Source organism: Caretta caretta, chromosome 1 (genome assembly GCF_965140235.1).
Source record: "Caretta caretta isolate rCarCar2 chromosome 1, rCarCar1.hap1, whole genome shotgun sequence".
NCBI classification, from domain to species: domain Eukaryota; kingdom Metazoa; phylum Chordata; order Testudines; family Cheloniidae; genus Caretta; species Caretta caretta.
In genome coordinates, this window is record NC_134206.1 from 226,669,346 (window position 1) to 226,692,494 (window position 23,149).

At 43.2% G+C, this 23,149-nt stretch overlaps 1 protein-coding gene across 3 annotated transcripts in view; it reads left to right on the forward strand.

Moving 5' to 3' along the window:
- LOC125624149 (protein mono-ADP-ribosyltransferase PARP12-like) overlaps window positions 1–19,789 on the forward strand; it is a 41,206-nt gene extending 21,417 nt beyond the window's left edge. Inside the window, exons 7-13 of one of the 3 annotated variants that reach the window (XM_048824550.2) lie at window positions 2,483–2,654; window positions 6,185–6,305; window positions 8,598–8,694; window positions 9,340–9,418; window positions 14,925–15,055; window positions 16,307–16,458; window positions 17,211–19,789. In XM_048824550.2, the coding sequence (XP_048680507.2) occupies window positions 2,483–2,654; window positions 6,185–6,305; window positions 8,598–8,694; window positions 9,340–9,418; window positions 14,925–15,055; window positions 16,307–16,458; window positions 17,211–17,494 (1,036 nt within the window). In that variant the 3' untranslated portion in view covers window positions 17,495–19,789. The other 2 variants (XM_075121116.1, XM_075121117.1) reach the window with 2 other exon arrangements.
- The last annotated feature ends 3,360 nt before the right edge of the window (window positions 19,790–23,149 follow it).

Genomic DNA, 23,149 nt, shown 5'->3' on the forward strand with positions numbered 1-23,149 from the left:
AAGGAGCTACATAGCTTCTTTGCTAAGCTCTGTAAAGGAGCTACATAGCTTTGGGGCAGCACAAGGATAGTCCAGCTCTTGTTTCTGGTTGATGCCCATCGAATGCTTCATGCCCAAGACTTCACCTGAAAGCTGTCTGTTGACCTCATAACCTTCTGCTAGAGACTTCTCAGTAACATAAATCGTTGCTGAACAGGATCTCTGAAACTATACAGAGAGACAGTCTGAGGGTGCACAGGAGAAGAGAGGTTTCAGAGTAACAGCCCTGTTAGTCTGTATTCGCAAAAAGAAAAGGAGTACTTGTGGCACCTTAGAGACTAACCAATTTATTTGAGCATGAGCTTTCGTGAGCTACAGCTCACTTCATCGGATGCAATTATAATTATAATTCAAGAATTATAACATTCATAAACTAGTCGGAGAACACTTCAATCTCTCTGGTCACGCAATCACAGACATGAAGGTCGCTATCGTAAAACAAAAAAACTTCAAATCCAGACTCCAGCGAGAAACTGCTGAATTGGAATTCATTTGCAAATTGGATACTATTAATTTAGGCTTAAATAGAGACTGGGAGTGGCTAAGTCATTATGCAAGGTAGCCTATTTCCCCTTGTTTTTTCCTCCCCCCCCCCCCCCCGCCCCCGGACGTTCTGGTTAAACTTGGATTTAAACTTGGAGAGTGGTCACTTTGGATGAGCTATTACCAGCAGGATAGTGAGTTTGTGTGTGGGGGGGGTGGAGGGTGAGAGAACCTGGATTTGTGCTGGAAATGGCCCAACTTGATGATCACTTTAGATAAGCTATTACCAGCAGGACAGTGGGGTGGGAGGAGGTATTGTTTTATGATCTCTGTATGTATATAAAGTCTGCTGCAGTTTCCACGGTATGCATCCGATGAAGTGAGCTGTAGCTCACGAAAGCTCATGCTCAAATAAATTGGTTAGTCTCTAAGGTGCCACAAGTACTCCTTTTCTTTTCAGGAGAAGAGAGAGAAGTTAGACAGTAGATAGCTTTATGAAAATGTTTACCTGTTCTTGTGGTAAGTGAAATGGCCTGTAGAGGAGTTCTGCCCTGTTATTGAGATTATATAGGCAAATGAAACATGTAGCATTTGATGCACAGACTGGGTGTATAATAACATAGAGTTCATATTGAAGTTATTACCAATAACTGAATGAAAGCTTCTCCTAGACCGGGGGTTCCCAAACTTGGTTTGTGGCTTGTTCAGGTTAAGCCCTTGGTGGGCCGCGAGACACTTTGTCTACCTGAGTGTCTGCTGGTAGCTACTAGTGGCTGCAGTTCACCGTTCCTGGTCAGTGGGAGCTGTGGGAAGCGGTGCAGGCCGGGCCACCACTTCCTGCAGCTCCCATTGGCTGGGAACAGCGAACTGCGGCCATTACCTGCGGACACTCAGGTAAACAAAGTGTCTCGCGGCCTGCCAGAGACTTACCCTGAACAAGCCGCAAACCAAGTTTGGGAACCCCTGTCCCAGACTGTTTTTATGGCTGTCAGTCCTCTATACAGCCATTATTTGGAACTTGGCATGACGAATCTTTTATGAAGTTCTCCATTGTGAAGGATGGGCCCGCCTGGTAGACCTTATTCATAGATATAGAATGCAATAGGAGTGTTCTCTAGATTCACCCACTTTCCTATTCGTTCCTTCTCTCAAAGCCCCACATTCCACTGACATGTCACTCTGATCATAGAGCACTGGTGATCTCTGAAGCTCAAGGGTGGCCAGATGTGATTGCTTGAGAGTTCTGGCCCTTGCCTATCCAGGAACAAAAGATTTCTGTTCTGTTTTTACAAAGCCTGTTCTCAGGCAGCCCAGAACAGCAGGCTTTTATCCATCTTTGTCAGGCAAGGCTCACTTTGAGGCACTTTGCCTGAGCCAGACAGACTTATTTTAAGTCAAATTCCAAAGCTTCTCAAGGATTAAAATCCGGCATGCCCAAGTGCAGCTTGGGGGACAGATGAAGCCTACAGAGTCCTCAAATATGGCCATTCCCTCCATAACTGCCGCATGAGAAGAATGCTGATCAACTGCAGGTTTTTATTGCTGGTGAACTCCAACACTACACAACTTATACTCTTCTGGCAAGGAGGATACAAACACAAGCAAATACTAGCATCATCAGCATTCATTACAAAAAACATGTATCAATAAATTAGGTGTAGCCCCAGACTTTCTAGAAAGTCAGCAATGATGCCTCTAGCATCATGTAGTTTGCATGCTCTGTGTTAGATATAGACAGTGTTAGCTCTTTTTTTGCAGGAGGGTGTCTGGTCACAAGGATCTGAAGCTCCTGAATCAGAGCATGCCTGCATGGGGCAATTTTCTGATCTACTTTTCTTAAGCAACCTTAACTAGAGGCAGTGCTACCAGTTCTACCTATAATGTGAAAGCCCTTTCAGCTAGTGACCAGAGAGGATAATTTATGCAGTTAGCACTAGTGTAATTCTGAATTTCTCTCTAGCTTGGCAGCAGATCAAAACATCAATTTCAAGTTACTTACCTCTTCTTCTGCTCTGCTTCGACGCCTCTCCACACCATCATCGGTTACAAAACCCCCCAAATTCATAATGACGACAAAATGGATTTGGTATTGGAAAAATGATCTCGGCCAGTGGATTGAATATGGGAAACAGGTGAGCACCTTGTAATGTCCCTCTTAGCCACCTCTGGAAGGATGTCACAAATAGTCTCCTCTGTTATATTGTAACCTGTAGATATTGTTTGTTTTTTTGATTTTATAAAACAATGGGCCCATTCCCATGGCGTAGTTAGCAATTAATAAAACCAGATGATTGACACTGTGTGGGTATTTATTTCTGGCAAAGCAAGCACCTATAAGCTTTTATAAGCCCCCTCAAAAAGGCATCTGATTAAAATCTTGTACCAATTTCTCTACCCCTTCCCAAAATATCATGAGAAAAGCTGAGACTTTCATCATATCCAAGAAGCAGAGATCTAAGCATTAGCAGGCTTAGTGATGGGGAATCATAAACAGGATATATGCGACATTCATGAAGAATGCCCTTCCAGTAGCAGGCTTTTCCCCCTTTTTTTTGTATTCTACTGAAGAAAACTATGTAAAGAGAACATTCTTAAGGTTGCAAAGTCAAGCACTCCAAAATTGAGAGAGGCCAGAATGAAAGTTGCCTGTGCAATCGTAATTTGGCTCTCTTGTACGTGCGCACTGATAGTCTTTAACAACATGATCACGTACTATTTTTTCCCATAGGACTTCAGCCTCAGAGTGCTCAGGATGGATGGTGATCAATGAAGGGGTAGTTGTTCAGTATTTATTTATTTATATTCTCTTCATTCAGTCTGTGGGACTGGGCTTTATTTACTTTACGTGGTCCAAACCCAGCACTTAATAAAGAATTCTAAATTTTCTGTGGCAATCATGACTATAGTATGTGAATGCTTCACAGCATTAATGAATTAATCTTCACAAGACCCCTGTGAGATGAAGGGATGTTATCCCCATTTTACAGGTGGGCAGCTGAGGAACAGAGTTTAAAACTAAAATTGTCAAGTGTCCACTGATCTTTATACTGGCATTTCCTAATTTATTTTCACATATGACTTTGTAACTTTAACATTCTCTTTAAGTAATTTTCTGTATGTAATTTCCTTTTTAAAAAAGTGTATGTATGTATATATATATATTATATATAAAAAAGCAAATTGACAAAAGAAAGCGTTCACCAAATGAAACCATATTGAGCCTGTCATAGGGTCTATACACCTCATGCTGGTTCATTAGCTAAAGGATTAAAAAAGCAACTGCCTGCCTGCTTAGCCAGAGCTTAATGGCAGTCCCACAGCAGCTGGATAAAAGGGCTGCAAGGTAAGTGGGTGGGGCAGCTGCAAGAGAGATGATCCCTCCAGCAGACTGGTGAGAAGCTGCCAGACAAACCAGTGCTCCAAAGAGGGATAAACGGGGCAGGAGGCTGGCAAGATTACAAAGGTAGGAAGCGGCTGAGAGAACAGCATGGGACTGAGAAGGATTCTCGCTGTTCCAAACAAGGGCCCTGAGCTGGAACCCAGTGGATTAGGCGGGTCTAGGTTCCACTACCTATCTCGGCCAGGGATTTTTAGAGAAGAAGTTCCCAATCCCAGGAGACCTAGACTGATTAGCCCCTATTGGAGCCATGGAACTTCTGCCGTCCCATTATCCTAATGGGGGCAAAGACTATTGAGGACCTGGCCAGGAGGGATTGAGCCTTAATAAGGACTTGACAAATGCAGAGTTGGGTTTGGCAGTGTAACGGGGAGGGAGTCAAGTGGGTATAGTTCCCAGTCCTGCCACAAGGGGATGCTGACACACACCCATATTACAGATTAGCCTGTGGGTCATCAACAGGATTGGAACAGCACAGACCTCTACCGCTTGAGCTAATGGAGCAATTGGCAGCAGTAGTAGGCTGTTATCCTTATAAATGGACCATCCTATATAAGGCAATGAAAGATCTACTTTGCCAGCAGATTACACGTGCATTTTCTAGACAGCAGAGGAACATTGTGATTCAGGAGTCCTGAGTTCTCTTCCAGGTTCTGGACAGAAGTGTATCCTAGTGGTTTTAGACTCTCTCTTGCCTTGTCACTCTCAGCCCGTCCCCTAGTATATTTCCCACACCTGTCCCCACCCCCTCTGCTCCTCTTCACCATAGCCTGTCCCTGCTTCCCTTTTGCATGTGATTCAGGCTGCTTCCTCTTCCTCCATGCTACCTGGGCACCAGCAGTGGAGCCTTGAGTGTGCAGGAGAAAGTCTCTCCGGTCTCTGTTCAAGTGCCTGGCACCAAAGTTGACCCTGACGTTTAGGAGGAAGGTTGGCAGGAAAAGCCCTCTGAGCCCCTGTAGTCCTCAATTGGAGCATGCTCTGTTCAGACAGAATGTTTGAAGAAATTAGATGCCAAACTTGTTACAAATGTCTGTGGCTCACGTGAGCTTGTAAAAATGGCAGTATTTGGAAGCTGATAAACTTGGCCAAATTCAGGTGGATTGTCACAAGGACAACAAAAGGCAAGTCTCTGACCCAGGGCAGTCCCCCACCTTGCCAAATTTCAAATCTCTGCTCCCAAAGAATGAGGGCTGTACAGCTTCTCAACAAAATGATTTTAAGAATTTTTTAATAATGGCAAAGTGTCTTCCCCCCACCCCCCAATCTAATTTTCCAGAATGGCTGAGCTGTTTTCACTAAAACTTGAATAGTTCAGCCTCTGTTAGCATGGGAAAGTTCAGCTCGAACAGTTAAACTTTAGTAAAGTTATAAGCAACTGAAATAAAAGGGTCTATAATGGAGGAGTGTTCAGGCAACCTAAACTATGGTGTCCCAGCCAACTCCATCCATAATAAAGAGATCTCTGCATGAGCAGCTATAGCCTGGCACAGGAATAGAAATGTTCTCATAGCTTGTTCCAACCAGTAGCAGCTTGAATTCCACCGGGTAACTTGTAAGGGCCCAGTATCATTTCCAGAGCACATTTCCAATTGAAGTCAATGGGAGCTGCAGGTTAGAGAACAGGTGGGGCTTTTGGAACCTCTGATGGCATGGAAGGGATGTGAAATGGTTCAGTTTTACATCAAGCTTGGCATTACATTTCAAAGATAATGCCCCATGAAGATGAATGTGGCATTTCTCATGTCCAGAACTATTCCGGGTGGGTTTCTTCATTGTATAGATTTTTGGAGGGGCACGGGAGGGTGATGACATCCTTTCCTTATGCAGCACTTTTGAGATCTATGGATGGTAGGCACTGTAAGTGCTAAGTATTACTATCATTTATTTATTTTTCCTCAGTCTCATTCTCCCACAAACAACTCTGTAACTTCCTCTATGCCTGGAGCAAACTTCCTGACCCCGTGTGCCTCCTTCAAAGTTGCTTCCTCAGTTAGTTGTCCAAAGTTGACCTCCACTCCTCCCACTATATTTTTCCACTCTCAATCCTGTGTTATACCTGATATAGATGTGGCTAGGGAGCTGTCACTTTATTTACCTGTGTAGGCCCAGGCCCACTAATAACATATAAGCAATGCAGTTTTTTTACTAGCAGAGGTCAGAATTCATGGCTCACGTTTATCAGTGAATGAAAAAGGCAGTTGTACAATCTTTTGTCCTTCCAGATGGGTTTAACCATTACTTTTTCCGTACGTTTCCATTCTATAGGATGGACTACAGGGAGCCGCTGCGCTAACTTCTGATGATTTGGAGAATTTATTTCTGGCGAATCCAAATGACATCCTACAATTTCAGGCTGGTTCCCAACAATATGAGATCAATTTTAAAGGTACTATAACCCTTTAATTCCAATTGAACACAATGCATTATAGTTTATAGTTAGTCTGGTAGCCTTGATATGCCACGTTGCAGTGCTTTTCTGGGAGAAGTGTACAGAGGGAGAATGCTGCAAATAGGGTTGGCTGGATAGTTATACGAAGGGGAAATAGTCTACATATGCAGGGTGGAATGTAGTAAGAGGAGAGAAATCTGCAATCTGTAAAGTGGAGAATGTGTAAATAAGTGTTATACCAATAAAATAAAAACCAGCAGGATCTTCTTAAAGGGGGAAAAAGGCAAAATGCCACATTTATTGTGAATACAGAAAGAATTATAGTAAGCAGTTAGTTATAGCTATAACATTCCATTCAATTTCATATTTATTCTCACACTCACACAGGTTCTGCAAGGTTGTTATCATAGTTACCAGCCTTAGAGTTGCTCGTGCCAAGCCACTGGCCAGGTGGCCTGGACACGAGGAGGGAGCAGGGCCTTGTCTGATGCTCCTGGAACTTGGTTTGCAGAATCAGACCCCAAAGTTCTCAGTTTCTAGAGGTTCATTTCTGTAGGAATTTATTCCTATGCCAGTCTATGGAAATTGATTCATCATGCTGTTGCTGAATCAATCAGCAGATGGCACATTCCTGACGGCTCCGTGCTGCCAGACGTTATCTTGATTTTCAGTTCTCCCATCCTTGAGCCTGTTGGGTGGATTCTAGTCTGCCCTCCGGGGATCCTCTGGTTGTTTCCACTTTATGCCTTCTTAGGCTGATCGACACTGGATTTTTAGGCTGGCACCTCCCTGATCATTCATTTATTATCCACACCAAGCATACATCCTCTATCTCTATTTTAATCACAGTTAATAAAGCAAGATAAATAGAACAAAAGGGCGGGGAGTCTCTGTGTGAGTAGTTGTTGTTGTTACAAAGTATTGATTTGAGAACAGACTAACACAATTAGCAGCTTGCAAGTTTCACACAGAGGGAGAGAAACCATAAAAACAAGAGACCTCTTAATTAGTAATACCCTGGAATTTAAACTTTGGGGAGTCAAACTCATTTGTGATTTTAATACAAAACTTCTTTAATATGGTCCAACATAAGTATGTGGACAAATGAATGACCGAACAAAACAAGGCAGAAATTGGACAAAGAGGGCAGGGTAAGGTGCATGAGGTAAGGGGAGGGAGCGGGGGGAAGAGGTTTTAAAGAACGCTTTTCCTTTTAGAGTAAACTTGTGGAAGGCCTCATCTAACCAAAAACGAAATAATACTTGACCAGCCGCTGGTTGGTTTTTTTGCTATGATTATTACTTATGATTTTGTTTAAGATGGCTGTGTTTCCCTGAGAGCATCATGTGCAGCTTTTTCTTCTGCCAGATCCTGTAGCCTTAATTCTGAGCTTCTGACAAGTCTACGATGGGAATACTTCTAATATCACAGCTTTCAGAGTAGCAGCTGTGTTAGTCTGTATCTGCAAAAAGAAAAGGAGGACTTGTGGCACCTTAGAGACTAACAAATTTATTTGAGCATAAGCTTTCGTGAGCTATAGCTCACTTCATCGGATGCATGTAGTGGAAAATACAGTGGGGAGATTTTATATACACAGAGAACATGAAACAATGGGGGTTACCATACACGCTGTAACAAGAGTGATCAGGTAAGGTGAGCTATTACCAGCGGTGGGGGGGACCTTTTGTAATGATGATCAAGGTGGGCCATTTCCAGCAGTTGACAAGAAGGAGTGAGGTATCACAGCTGTAACCCATCACACAGCTGTAGCTCTTTCTGGGGATCTCCATGGTCTACAAAGTTATTTATGAATTCTCACAACTTTCCTTTGGCCTATTATTATAATACCCATTTTGCAGAAGGGTTACTGAGGCTCACAGGGGGCACAAAATCTGTCAAGCTCCTTCAGCGCTCCACTCCAGAATTTTCAACTTCACTGCAGCCTTAAATGGGAGCAGAAGACAGGAGATGAGGGAGTGAGCTCTTATTTAAATACATAGTAAAGCCATGAATTGTCTGGTAGATTTGAACGTTTTCCATGCTATGAAGAAAGAGTATAAGTGAGATGGAGGGAGCAAGTGAGTTCCGGAAAGATAGGAAAGCTCAAGTAAGAGAGTCATAGGAAAGAGACGGAGAAGATTGAGACAAAGTAGTGGGGCTGTAGAGATAGCTGTTGCTAAACAGACACAAAGTTCAGCTGGCCACATTCCATCAACAAATGAATGTTTATTTCCTATCGTGCTCTGTGTGTGTGTGTAAAAACATATAAAATAAATTTTCTCTTTCAAGAAATGGTCCAGAAAAATGTCCGCTATCAAACTCAAAGAGAAGTCCGCAGGCGACCAAAGTTTGTGTCCTCAGAAGATGTGAAAAAGATGAAGAAAGGGTACTCAACAATGCGTTCATTTTTTTTTGTTTGTTTTTTTTCCACTGTAAAATGAAATGCCCCTGTATGGAATGGTGGCTGTATATGGGGAAGTTTCTTGATTCTCATCGACAATTCTTCCATAGCGGTTGGTTGTACTGCAGTGCAACTGTTCTTGCTTTTGGTGGAATCCTATAACAAACTGCTGGTTTGCAGATAGTTGCAGCAGTGCTACAATCAGTGTGCAACGTTGCAGTTCTCTGCTGCATGAGCAGGAATCTGCCTGTTCCTGTGGTACACAGGGTAAGAGGAGATGGGGGTGTTGATGAGGAGGAACTTGTCTCTTACAAAAGCATAGTAAGGGGCCAAGGCCTCGTCTACACTACACGCTAGATCGACTTACATCACTAGTATATACCAGGCCTAAGAAATGCTGCCCACCAGAAACAGGGGACTAATTCCTGTTGGGAACCCCCTCGTTACATGACGATACTTAATTGGCAATCTGCAGTATGTAACCAGATTAAATCTGTGTTGTCAATTCTTACAAGGGAAGTGACCAAAAAAGACTGATTCCAAGGGGACCCTGTCCATTTGGAAGAAGGTTCAGGACAGGAGTGGAAGTACCATAGACTCATTCCTGGTTTTCTTTTTGTTTGCAAACAGCCAAAGAGTGACTGATACTCCAGATCAAAACTATCCTAGAAACTGGGACAAATCAGCGCTGCCTGACGTGGGGTACAAGGTACTTGTGTCTTCTCCTTTTTGCTCCAGTGAGATTGGGTTGTTCCTATACAGGTTCTTTTGATGGAAAGGCACTGAGCCCAAAGGGACATGATAAAGTGTCCAGGTCTAGTGAAACATTTGCCGTTTGGAAATATAGTTACAAAGGGACAGATTTTAAAAGGTATTTAGGTTGCAGATTGGTGTCCAGGCACCTCTGAAAACCCCACTAGACACTGTACTAAAAATCTGGCCCAAAGTGTCCTGAGACTAAGATGTGTGCCAGGTGAGCTTGAAAACCCACCAAAGTATGTTTACATGGCAGTTAGACCCCTACGGCTGGTCCATGCCATCTGACTTGGGCTCATGGGGCTCAGGCTCAGGGACTGTTTATTTGCAGTGTAAATGTTTGGACTTGGGCTGGAGCCCAGGTTCTAGGACCCCGTGCAGTGGAAGGGTCCCAGAGCCGGAACATTGGCATTGCAGTTAAACATGGGTTTTTAATTGTAGTGTAGATGTATCCTGAAGTTCATGTCTATTCAATAGGAACTGGACTGAGATTACCAACTCTTGCCACATAGGCCACCAAAGAACCATCATAGATGATGATCATGATATGGTCATTACTAGGTCAAGTTTGGACTAGTGACTTAAAAGTGAAAAATCTCCATATACCATTAACCACATCCGACACCACCAAATGTTCCTTTTTAAGATCTGAGCATAGGCCAAGGTCTCCTGTGAATGGGAGAGATTAATGGTTGTTGCTAATTATAAATGGTCATTGAAAATAGCTCTCATATAGTGAAACTTCTGGCTCGCCTCACATGAGCTTGTAAAATCTTTGCCCCTCTGTTTTCATATCTAATCAAACACATACAGTGTTAAATATATAATACAGACACAAAGAAATGAAGCAAAAAGAAAAGGAGTACTTGTGGCACCTTAGAGACTAACCAATTTATTTGAGCATGAGCTTTCGTGAGCTACAGCTCACTTCATCGGATGCATCCGATGAAGTGAGCTGTAGCTCACGAAAGCTCATGCTCAAATAAATTGGTTAGTCTCTAAAGTGCCACAAGTACTCCTTTTCTTTTTGCGAATACAGACTAACACGGCTGTTACTCTGAAAGAAATGAAGCTAACCAGTAAGAGAAGAGCTGTTGGACATCTAGGAAACCTGTTATTATTGGTGGTTAGTGAGGTGAGAGATTAAAAGAATCCAGCTTTCGTTTCAGTCAAGTACCTCGTCTCAGTTGACACTTTAAGATTTAACATCTTCCATCTTAAAGTGTAGACCAGGTAGAAGCATAATTGATCTGAGATTGATCATTACCTCTCTGACCATAAGGTTTTTCTTTCACAGTAGTAATCCTCCTCTTTCACTGTTTCATGGCTGGCTGGGATTCTACATGCCTCTGTGGTGGCCTTCACAACATCTGACACCTCAGCCTTGATGAATTTCCTACACTTCAGACATTGGCCTTGCAAACTCTTCTGGAAAATCTTGCTACACTGGAAAGGATCACTTATGAGAGACTCTTCACCCCTTCCCCCCCCCCCCCCCCAAAAAAAAAGTCTTCCCTGTTTAGTGTAAAGTCTTCTATTTTCTTCCTCCTTCCCTACACATAATATTGGAGATTGCAGTATTTATTCTGTAAAGCATTTTGAGACATGAAAGATCCTATGCAAAGTAGAAGTTTATATGTCTATAATCTATATTGTTAGATATTGATAGCTTGTTAGGATTAGTAAATCAGGTGTTGTGAATCCCCCTCCTTTTTTTTAAACTTTGTGTAATGGTGACAAAATGGAATTGGTAGCTGAAGAGAGAGAAATGGCAAAAAATGAGTTGTGATGTTGTCGTAAAATGTATGAATATAATATTTGTGTTGGAGAATGAGCAGGCTGACCCAGAAGCGGATTGAGTAGAGGGGTTTCTTTATTGTGGTACTTGTTCCCCTCGACCCAATTGTTGAGGAAGCCCTGAATTAGTTACAGCACTCTTTTTTTTATTTGTTAGTATGTAAATATTTACATTTACTACAATATCCCCAAAACCCTTACTGAGTAATATTAATGTCCATACAATGACTATTAATAGCTATATACTGAATATAATTATCCCCGCCCCTGTACTGTTTACAACATTAGCATATCTTACAAATAATTTTACCTTGAAGATAAATTTCTTTGCAGTAATTGCAGCCACAGATTCCCTTGATTAGCAGTTTGCAGGGAAGGGAGGAAGAGGCCATGACCCTGAGCTCATTTATGTAGCTGGGAAAGGAAGGGAAGGGGAGAGAACACTGCTTTACACAAAGAGTATCCTTTAGATCCCCATATTCCTTATGCAGCTGCAACGCCTATTAATCCTTAACCAGGAGACGGGAAGGGAGAGGGGTAGCACTCTATGTATCAAGCACAGAAGCGGTGCCGACCCGTGCTTCTACTCCCTAATACCATGTCTGCACACCAGCGGTTTCCCAGGTCTCTGTTTAACCCTTACATATCTCAACACTTCGTAGTCTATATTCTAGCATGCTATCCTTTTAACATATGGAAATATATGTTAGGGTCAGAGCATTTAGTGACGCTTCCCAGGGTTGTGAGGCACCTTAATACCACCTGCCCTTGGCATAAGGCAGCCTTGTCCATGCCTGCTGTGAATCAGCTCCTTGAATCCACCAGCTTCTGGCAACATGAGGCCTTCCAAGTCTCCCCATCTCCCCCGCGCCCCACAGGATAGCGATGAGCCCACACCAACCTCTCGAGTCCTCCAAGCACCCCTCTCTTGAGTGCCCAGGCCCTGACCCACTCAACACTCGCAGAACTATCGAATTCTAAAGGAACAACACACACATCTGACAAGCTTTAACTCAGGATTATCACTCTGCTTATCACACAGCAGTCAGAGATACTGAAAGTGAAAACAAGAATAAGTTTATTATCAAATTACAGAGATTCAAATGATAGTAAGAAAGAATAATGGAAACAAATGGCTTACGTATAAAACAAAATAAAATGCTTGCTAAAGCCTAAACTTTTTCCCTGTTTCCTATAGCATAGCTTCCCCAAATCCTTTTTGTAGCATTTTCAACCAGGATGGTTCAGATCTTCCTTTCATAAGATCAAGCCCACTGACAGCTTGTCTTTCCAGATTGAAGGATGCCAGGTATACATCCGTACCCGCAGTGATATTCCCAAAAGTTCACTGTCTTTTTTACTTTTAAACAGGATAATCCCTGCTGTCTTTGCTTTTTTCCTGCAGCACTTGCAATCTGTTCGTTAGCATTTGGCTCCATATGCAAATAGACTTCCATTGTAAGATACACAATACACAGTGGTCAACCAGGGAGATAAATGTCTCCCACTTCCTGTTTGGAGAAATCTGTCTCCATTGCACGCTACCTCGGCCTTTAACTGCAAAGCCTGAAGAAGATAACATAACATGACACCTTTTGGTGAACCTAGGGGATCCCTGTAACCTGATGTACTGCTGTGACCTCTGCCAGTTGGCATCAAGAGGTCTTTGGTCTCTCTCCTCTCCATTCTGTGTCTCTGTTAGGTCTGTGGACTCTTGTCATGCCAGAGAGAAGTCACTGAGCTGAGATGAAAGCGTTTCTGGAAGTCAGAAGATCTAGTTTTGCCACTGATCTTGTGACTTTGGACAAGTCGCTTAACCTCTCTGCCTCAGTTACTCCCATCTCTAATATGGGGATAGTAATGCTTACAAGTGCAAAGCTACTGTTATACCACAGAACACGTCAGCCTATAATTTTAGATGTGGTGGTATTCTGCCAGCCTGAGATTTGGTTTTATTTTTGTTTGAACCACTCCAGTGAAACGGGAATGATTCTATAAAATCCAGGAGAAATGAGTCTGTGTCTGCTGCTTGGCAATCAATGTAATTGTTTTTTCTGGATATAGGCGAGTTAGGATTTGCCACTCAGATATTTTCTGTAAGATCATAACCCTTTCCTGACAGCACTCACCCTGCTCTCTGGCAAGTGGTGTGTGGGTGAGAGAGGGAAGGAGGCAGGGGAAGCAGGTACACAACTTGCAGGCAGTGCCAGGAGCTCCTCGGCCAAGCTGTGCCAGTGTTGTTCAGGGCCAGTTGGGCTCAGACCACCCCTCCCCACCTCCAGCCACATGTACCCAGGAAGTGGGGAACTTGTAGCAGCTTCAGCAGCTCCGTTGCTCAGGTCCAGGCTGTGCAGACCCCACTCCATGTGCTTTAGCTGTTTCTCTCCCGGGTATCCCTGGTCTCTGCTGTTACCCAGACCCAGCTGAGAGTTCCATTCTCTTACTTCTGAGGCAGAGAGCACTGGACAAGTGAACCACCCAAAGCAGCAAGTGGTGCATGGATTGGGGAGATGCCAGGAAAGCTTGGGATGGAAGCATGATGGTGGGGGAAAGAGGCTTTCTGGGTGATATTGAGGCTAAGGAAGGGGTGGGAATTCCTTCATGGAATGAGCAGTATGGAAGATGCTGTTAGTTTGGATGATCACAAAAATGCTTTTATTCTCCTACATGAACAAAATGAATAATTACGGTTGCCTGGTGCCAGAATACAGTGACACAATTCACATTGCTGCACAGTCCAGCAGTTCTCCTGTCACAAAATATGGATCTACTGTGATGTGAAATACACTGGGCTCAGCCGAGGGGAAGTTCTAATTTGTTAAGTGAGTTTTGCATGATCTTGATTTTTATTGTGAAGTGGCTTCGTAAAGTGTTTTTTTTTGTTTTTTTGCATAAAAGAAATGCGAGTTGCAATTTTCACACTGGTAGGCTTTTTAATAAAATCTAAAGAAATAATTCTTGCCACTGCAGCTTGGATCATTCTAAAATCCCATTAACCGATTTAAGATTTGTCCATTCAGAGGTTGTCTAATATATAAATATCTAGTAAACAAAAGTAAACTGGATACAGATCTCATTGTGCCACATCTAAATCCTACTTAACTTACAAAATCACTGATGTGCTTGAATTTTCATTTTTGATTATGACTGAGCTGACAAAGCTGTTGCTTTCACCATGCCTTCCAGAGCAGCCACTGCTCCCTGTTTTAAGATGCACCGTTGAGACGTTGGAATTGGGGCCTTTCACTTCAAGTTTTGATTTCATATTTGCCCTAGGCAGCAGTGACTGAAAAATTGTTACCAACTGAGGTCTGTCTGGTAGCCCTGTGTTACAGGAGTTGGTAGTCTCAGCCTAGTTTATAGTTGACAGGTCACCATCTCAACAGACGAAGTATGAAACCTATACAAACACTTGAATTCATCTCTCCTCCACCTGAGAGGTCCTTCCCAAAGAGAGGTACACTGCACAGAACAGAATGTGGGAGCTCACTTAGCAACTATCTGGGCTGTTCCTGTTCTGTTAGTGAATAGGATTTCAAGCCCTACATACACTCAAAAGATCCACCTTTGGTCTCACTGGCTCTGCCTATGAAAGTGTGGTCACCCCTTACACCCAGTTGAAACTTTCTGTAATCTTTGGCTGTGGCTTGGTGTTTTTATAGGCAGTGGAGATCACTAATCCATCCTCTGAATTCACTGAAATTGAGACCCTATTTAAAAGGACAATGAACAATTATGTTATCCAGAGAATGAGGAGGATTCAGAACCCATCCCTTTGGCAAGTCTTTCAGTGGTTTGTATCTATTTTATTACGTTACCCTAGTCGTGGCAATAATAAGGGGCGTGAGTCTCATAACTTCCAAGGCTGTCTCCTGGGCATACATGCTGGTGACTGGCATTAACTCTGGAGGTTGCCCGGTGTGATGTGGTTACTTAAAGGAACTCTCAGAAATACCCCTCAGGCCTTTCTGGGATAATTCGCTATTCATTGTTGATGTGCTGCTGCCGCTGAGCTTTAGTGCCCCCTCTTGGAAAAGGTCACATTCCCTCTACGGCAAAGCTGCTGACTCTCCGTGGAGTAGCTAATCCACGAAACTTAACAGATGGGACTAGCACACAGAATTGGGATGCAAGTACGTCTGTGTTTCCTGAATATTGAATTGCCCCGATATCGGTGTCTTCACTGTCTGCACAAGTTCAAAAGGAGACTGTATCCCTGAATAAGTCTGCTGCAGTGGATCTAGAGTCTCTTTTAATGGGTATTTTACAAATGTGTCGCACTCCTCTCTCGGGACAAGGTCCCTGAAGGCATATTTGGGGCTTCTGGTGTAAAACAGCCCAACTACATTGAGTACAATGCCCAAGGCTTGGGTTATTTGTTACTGATGTGCTCTAGTTCCTTTTGTGTTTTAAATGTCTGCAGCATAGTTGGCCAATTAAGAACAGCAGCAGAAACATTTAAGAAGAGTGCTTTGATTTAGTGGCAATTAGGGGGTGGGGAGAGCATATAAGACCCTACCTAGATAGACAGAACATTTTCCCCTCAAACAGTTTGGGTTTGGCAATGATGGAGCTAATAGTCTAACCAAGCAATAACAATTGCTAAGCAGCAAAAAGGAGTTTGCTAGAAATGGCTTGTTTTAACAGAACAGACCTTGAAAATAACTGACAGCTTTTACCACAACCTGAGAACTAATCTTAATCCATTTGCCTTGTATCTTTTTCCACGTTCCCTTTCAGATTTTTATCAAATGTAGGGAGACAAGAACATCGTCTCTGTTCCCCTTAACTTTGAGCCCTTTCTGAAGGAGACAATGTTGCTGACTTGCACAGTAAAATGATTTCTGAAAATCCAGATGAGGTTTTGACAACATAAATGTTCATGCTCTTTAAAAATTACTGTCTCTCTTCCATCTTCCTAGTAGTTTTTACTGCCGTTCCCAGACTAGCAGCTCTAATTTGACTGCCAGTGGAATACAGTAGGTGGCTGGAAAATCTCATCCATATTATAGTGTGTGTCTTTTAAAAATATTTTTCACATCAGGCAAAAAGAGCAGATGAAGAAGAAAAATGGAGGGAAAGATGTAGATGAGAAGCTCCTGTTCCATGGAACCAACAGTTCCTATTTGGAAGCCATCTGCAATCAAAATTTTGACTGGAGAATCTGTGGGGTCCATGGAACAAACTATGGAAAAGGTGAGGAGGACGTGACTGTGTATATGAGATCACAGACTTTCTTTAAAGTACCCAATGATGATGTTACAGTGGTAATTGGTCTTTATAAGTTGCAGTGATTTGTTTGTTCATGCCTGGGGGGAAGCGATGTGGGGGAAGCTCCAGTATTCTTTCAGGTTGAAAAGGAATTGGTTTGCGTGAGTGGAGAATTTGATATGAGGTTGAGAGAATTTAATTTGGGGGCTGAAAAAGAATTGTTATATTGGGAGGCAGGGGCATGTTTTGATTCCTAGGAAGTAGAGGGAAACTTGCCAGTCCATTACCTCCTTCACCTCAGCAGGAGGGGAGTTGAAGATGGTAATTCTCTGTTGGATGGAGACGAGGTCTTTCTCCCTTATGCCCCCATGATGCTGTCTTTTTTCCTTCCGCTCTTAACATTATTTTTCCCCTTGTGCTATACCTGTTGATCTAATGTCTTACCCTGCCTATGCTATTTTTCTTTACTCTCCCTTTCTATCTCACTCCTTCATAACTCAGCTTGCTCTTTCCCTCCTCTTTAAATTAATGGGAGTTTTATGGCAAAATCCTTTAGCTGTCTGGTGTGAAATCTCCACTAAGCATACTGGGGTGCCAATAAGCATAAAGTTCATTTATTGAAATTTGAGTCAAATACATCTTAATTATTGTGCTATGCTAACTCTTTTGTGCCTGATGTATACAGTACAGCAGACACATCCAGTATCCTTACAGTGTCCTTTTTTTGTCATTCCTAGGAAGTTACTTTGCCAGAGATGCTAAGTATGCCCACTCTTATAGTCAATCTGCTGCAAAAGGGAACACCATGTTTGTGGCTCGAGTTCTCATTGGAGACTTTGTTAAAGGAAACCCAACCTACGTTCGTCCCCCACAAAGAGCTTCTAATATGCTCACCTTTTACGACAGCTGTGTGGACAATGTGCTGGTTCCCTCCATTTTTGTCATCTTTGAGAAGCATCAGATTTACCCAGAGTATATAATAGACTATACTGAAGAGGAAAAAAAATGTTTTGTATCTTAAATAAGGGAGAGAGCAGTTTGTATCTCTCACTGTAGCATTCAGACCTAATTTTACATGGTTTTTAAGGGTTTCTTATCCTGGATTAGATTGTCTAATACTCATTTCATTTTTAATAGAGCACCTTTCCAAATACTACAAGGAGCAAATTCTTTGGATGAAGGAGGTTGGCAGGAGGAGCATCCTGCACACTAGGCAATTACTCTTTTTCATCTAACTGTTGACTTTCACTTGTTCATAATATGTAAACCTTAGGGTAGCCCCACACAGGAGGGGTCAGAATTGGGGATGTGGGAGTGGAATTTGTGATTCTTCTTTGTGCAGCAACAGCAAACTTTGGAAATACGGTCTAGAAAGCATTTCTCTTCAGAAATACGTTCAACCAAGAGAAAAATTGTCAATTCTAGTTTAATATAGTTGACAAGTTGATTTTGTAATGCTCCAAATGATGAGTCATTCAACTCTGAGGTGGCTCTTTCCCTTGCCTGCCCTATCATTTCCAAGGGACTTGTGAATTAGTTTACTGTGGATTTGACAGGGTGGTGTTCTTGAAGTACCATATGTTGATGTCAATATTTTAGATCAAAATCAGTAACTAGACAAATAAAAAGTCTGTTTTTTGTAAACTGGTGTAATGAATAAGGTCTCAAAAGGAGGAATTCCTCCTACTGCACAAGCAATGTCAACCTAGTGGTTAGAGCAGAATATGGTCAGCCATGGGTCTGTTTCCAACTCTATAGCAGACTCGCTGTGCAACTTGATCTGGAGGTAGACTATTACAATTGACAGTCTGGGAAAAGGCATGCCCCAGAATTAGTTGTTTCCGTTGCTAATGATTACATGCATAAATTTAAAGGCTTGGTTGAGATTCACTTGAAAACTTGGCCTTTAGTGTATTACGTTTTCCACATGTGGATAGTTGTCCAACAAATGCTGTAGGACAGAAGTAATGTCTTGGGGTGCTTTGATGTTTTTCTGTCATGCAGGATGGACAGTAACTTTCGTTGTGCCAGGGAATCACGTGACTTGCGTGGGGTGAACATCTTTAAAGATGTTCATCACTCTGGTGCAGTAGAACGTGCTCACTTGTCAAGAACTTGTTAGTTCCTCGTTAACTGTCATATTCATTTTCTATGGCCAGTTCTACGCTAGAAAAATTACCCACTGCTGACAATGATGAGCCAAGCATAGTCATAACAGTGTTCTAACTATTGTTTCTGAAATGGTTCGGGTCTTACCAGATAGTTCTGGTCTACATTTTCATATAAACCATGTTTAACATTACCCCATGTCAGCAATGGGTAACTTTACTAATAGTGACCAAGCATGTTTTATTAACAGATCTGCAGTCTGTTGAGCTCTCATTCAAGGGGTTTTTTGGGTAATGAAGATCGCATTTCCATTATCCCCCTACTAACTTTCTACGAGCGCACCTTTTGGGCTGAAATGCCTCTGCTCAAAGGTGAATCATTTTGGCAAGAGTGAGCAAACTCCCTTGGCTGGTGGGAGGGGAACACTGCTACAGCAAGAACTACTGAAGTTTTTATAATGTGGCATGTTTGAAAACTATTGCATTTTTCTAGGCTTCGGCAGGGGGGAGGGGGAGAGAATCTGGTTTTGAATTTAGCCAAGTTGTAACAACATCCTGGGCATAGGAGTTAGACACATTCCAGGCTGGAGATGCTCATGTGAGATGCTGGGAACTGACAAACTCACTGAGGAAGAAGGGTGTGAGACTAGGAAATGTAAATACAGTAAATGTGTCAAGCCTTTATACAATCAAAGAATATTTTTCACCTTTTAAAAACAAAAATCAGAAATATAGAATCTGGTTATCCATGGTGGTGGAGGACTTGTTGGAGGCATTCCAAAATATGTTTGAGTGCTTTGACACCTCAGCTGAAGGGTGAAGAGGTGTAGGTTGATTCTGAAACACTTGTTTCTCCCACATGTTCACTAGGCTCTGGAGTTTTATATTTTTAGACTCCTATTTAATAGAGTATAAAAGTCAGTTCTATTACTCAGCTTTTGTCTCTAGTAATGAACTAATGTCACTAGACTTAAATGTGTAATGTAATGTAAGCTTATGCCATAATCAAGTAGACAGGCCAATTAATACTGCTATTCCAGGCTTTTTACTTTTGTGTTTCTGGACTTCGATTTGACCTTGGCAACTGTAGTGAGACCTCAGGTAATTCTGCATACACAGCTAAGTATGAAGGGCTGCATCAAACAGAACAGTGTGTGACTGAGCTTTGCAATCACAAAATGTCTCTTAATAAACTGAATATCAAATTATGATTGTCCAGTATCTTTTATGTTTAATTATGTGGCAGTGGGGACACTGTCTTCTATGAGCAATTGCTTTAGACAGTCATGGAAGAAGCAAAAGATTGAGAGGAAGCAACTGTGGTACCATTGTTCAGAAGGGGGAAAATGTTCTGGCAATGGCTGGTCAATAAGTAACTATTTTGCTATGGATCACTCACACTCACACACCCCTACCTACAATACTGATTTTTATTGTCGTCAATACAGTGCAGTCTAGGTGCATTTTGTAAGATGCAAAAGTGCCTAAGTGATTTTATTTAGGCGCCTGAGTCTCATTGACTATCAATATGTGCTGGATTCACAAAGGAACTTAGGTGTGGTGATGCTGAGCATCACTGTGCCTCACTTTAAGGCACCTTGAAAAATCACTGGGGTTCACAAAGCCTGAGTTTGGTGCTTCAGCTTCCTGCACAATGAATGGATAGGGAGATAGGTGCCTCAGAATTGGATTCACAAAAGCTAGCACACTAGGCATTTCCCTGCCTAAATTAGCTAGTGGGAGGTGCCAAAGTGATGGGTTTGTTCTAAGCCCCACCCCTTCAGAGTTTGGTGCTTAAGGGCAGGCCAACACTTAAAATATTGCATTCACACAGCTGCACCACTGTAGCACTTCAATGAAGATGCTGTAAACCGATGGGAGGGAGCTCTCCCGTCGGCATAGTTAATCCACGGGCTCCCTGAAAGGTGGATTTTTCATACGCCTGGGTGATGTAGTTATACGGATATAGATCTGTAGTGTAGACTAGACCTCAGTCTGAGCTGGAGGGAGGCGTCTCCCTCTGCTTGGGAGTCTCAGCTGCAAATCCTTTCTTGGTGTTAGGCCCCTATTCTGTTTTAGCAAGAAATCGGGGGGAGGGGAGACCCCTCTAACCTCTGGGCAGAGACTCACCTGGATTGCAGGAGACCTTCTGTTTCAAGTCTCACCTGAGGGGGGGAGAGGATTTGAATAGGAATCTCTGACCCCCCCCCCCCCGGGGAATGTTCTAACCACTGAACCATGGGATATTCTGCTGCGAGGGAGGACCTGTCTCAGTCTCTCTTGTTGCAGCTATTCCATTGTGGCTAAATGATGAAAGAATCATTGGGCCAGAGAGAGACAGTATGCATGGGAATGACATGGTAGCCTGGGGCTTAATGTGATTACTTGGGAGGTAGGAGAACCAGGATCCCTACTCCAGTGACTCCTAATTATTTAGCCACAGTGGAACAACTTCAACAAGAGCGATTTAGGGAACATCACATCAGAAATATCCTGTAGTGGCTAGGGCACTCACCTGAGACCCCTCTTCAAAGCCTTTCTCCCCCTTGGGAAGAGATGGGGAGGGAGGGAATTGAACCAGGGCTCTCCCACATCCTAGATAGTACTCTAACCACTAGCTAGGCTAAAGGTTGATTAAGGTCTTCCTCTCTCCTCTCCCCCCACCTTAGAGATTCAATAAAATTCTCTTTAAATGGGCTTGGCTGTGGGCTGGAATGAGGTTAAGACTAAACAAAGACCAATGTAGGATGCTGGGGGGGGGGGGGGGGGATAAAAAAGCAGGCAGCCAAGAATTAACTCTGATGCATAATTTAAGCAGGGGTTTGCCACATATTTCAGGCGCTTTCTGTTGCTAAGTTCACATAGTATTGACTATAGATTAGCAGGGGATTTCAAAATCTAGAGAAATCATCCTGGGGAATTAAAAAAACAAAAAAATCATCCACAGCCAACTGGTGTGAGGAAGAGGAAAGAAATCACATCAACCTCCTGGTACCTCTGGATAACCTGAACACATCAACCGTAAACCAGTATCTTGCTGCATGGGGCCTTGGTCTTACAAAGAATGAGGAAGAAAAATCTGACCTCCCATCTACTGGCAATGTGTTAACCAAAAGGCTAAGATAAGTGGGCTTCTTTACAAGAAAAGAATACCATGAGCAACAGAGGCTCATACTATCCCATTCCCCCTTGAAAGTCTATAATAAATAGCAAGTGGGAAGGCTGACAAGGACAAATTCTTGAAGGGTTCATCTAGCCACAGAACTCAATAGCTGCTGATTGTGACATCAGCTTAAATGGGGATAAGATCCGGCAGCTGGAGTCTTGGAGGTGTGTTCTCTGCACTCCAGCCACAGGCAAAGAGGAGGAGTGAAAAGAATTCTTTGGCAGCATGGAGAGAGCCCTGCATTCCCCTTCTATGGAATTATACTGCCACCTAGCATGCATTAGGCACAGGAGAAACCCCAGCATCGCTTCTGCATGCAACAGAAATCCAAACGTTGGTTTGTTAGGGCTACTACTCGGACTTCTGCTTCCAAAATGAGTGGCTGTAGCTAAGCCAGAACACGAAGAAAGAAAGAGAAGAGAGATCATTACAGCTCAGTAATTCAATTTGGCTTATGGCATGCTATGAAACCCAGCTGGATTGGTTCTCGGGCTAATTGGCTTGCTTTCAGAGGCTGGGTTGTAGAACAAGCTTATGCCATAGGGCAAGGAATCTGGCATTAACTTTCTTCATTTAACTGAATATACATATAGCCTTTTAGTCCAACTATTCCCAGGCTCAATCCTACAACATTAGCTGCAACTAGAGCCCCTCCCTCCTCCGTTAAAGGAAACATGCAGTGATAGAAAACTGTAATCCCCCCCCAAAAAGTTAGGGTGCCACCCACTCAAGTCCTTCAGCATGAAGTCCCATTTTTTAGGTGCCCCTGCAAGCTATAACAATACTGCTTGGCTGCCACCTTACCCCCTAGGTGTCTCAACTCACCCTTAGGTTTTGCAGTTAAATTGCTTGAGCACCAATGTTTCTGCCTCTGGGTGTGCATGCTGCTGCCTTGCATTAGGCATCTAGACACCTAGCCCCCCAGAGCATTTCACAAACTGGGGAAGAGAGGTGTTCTTCCACCTAAGTCGAGTGGGGGGTGGGGGTGGAGCTGATCCCTTAGGCATGCTCAGGAGGCGGCTGGAACTGGGACAGGGTCACCCGCATCTTGGATACGTACCCTGTCCACTACTCAGGTAAGGTTCTAAGCAGTCCCACTCCCCACAGCTGTTTTATTTCAGCCCTATGCACGCGACTTAGGTGGAGGAGCACCTAATGTCTCCCAGATCAGGGCTTGCTAGCAGCCCTAAGTGCCTCACAGCAGCCCAGACTAGGGAGCTCTACAATGCAAAGGCCCCCCAGAAGCAAGTTTCAGAACCTGGATCAAGTGACTAGCGAGGTACATGCTGCGGGGGCTAAAACTGATAGGATGGTGGTTGCTGTTTGGGGTGGGGCCTGGACCCCAGGAGCGCTGCTGTGTTCGCCTCATAGTGTGAGCCCCGCAATCCCAAGTCAGTTGACT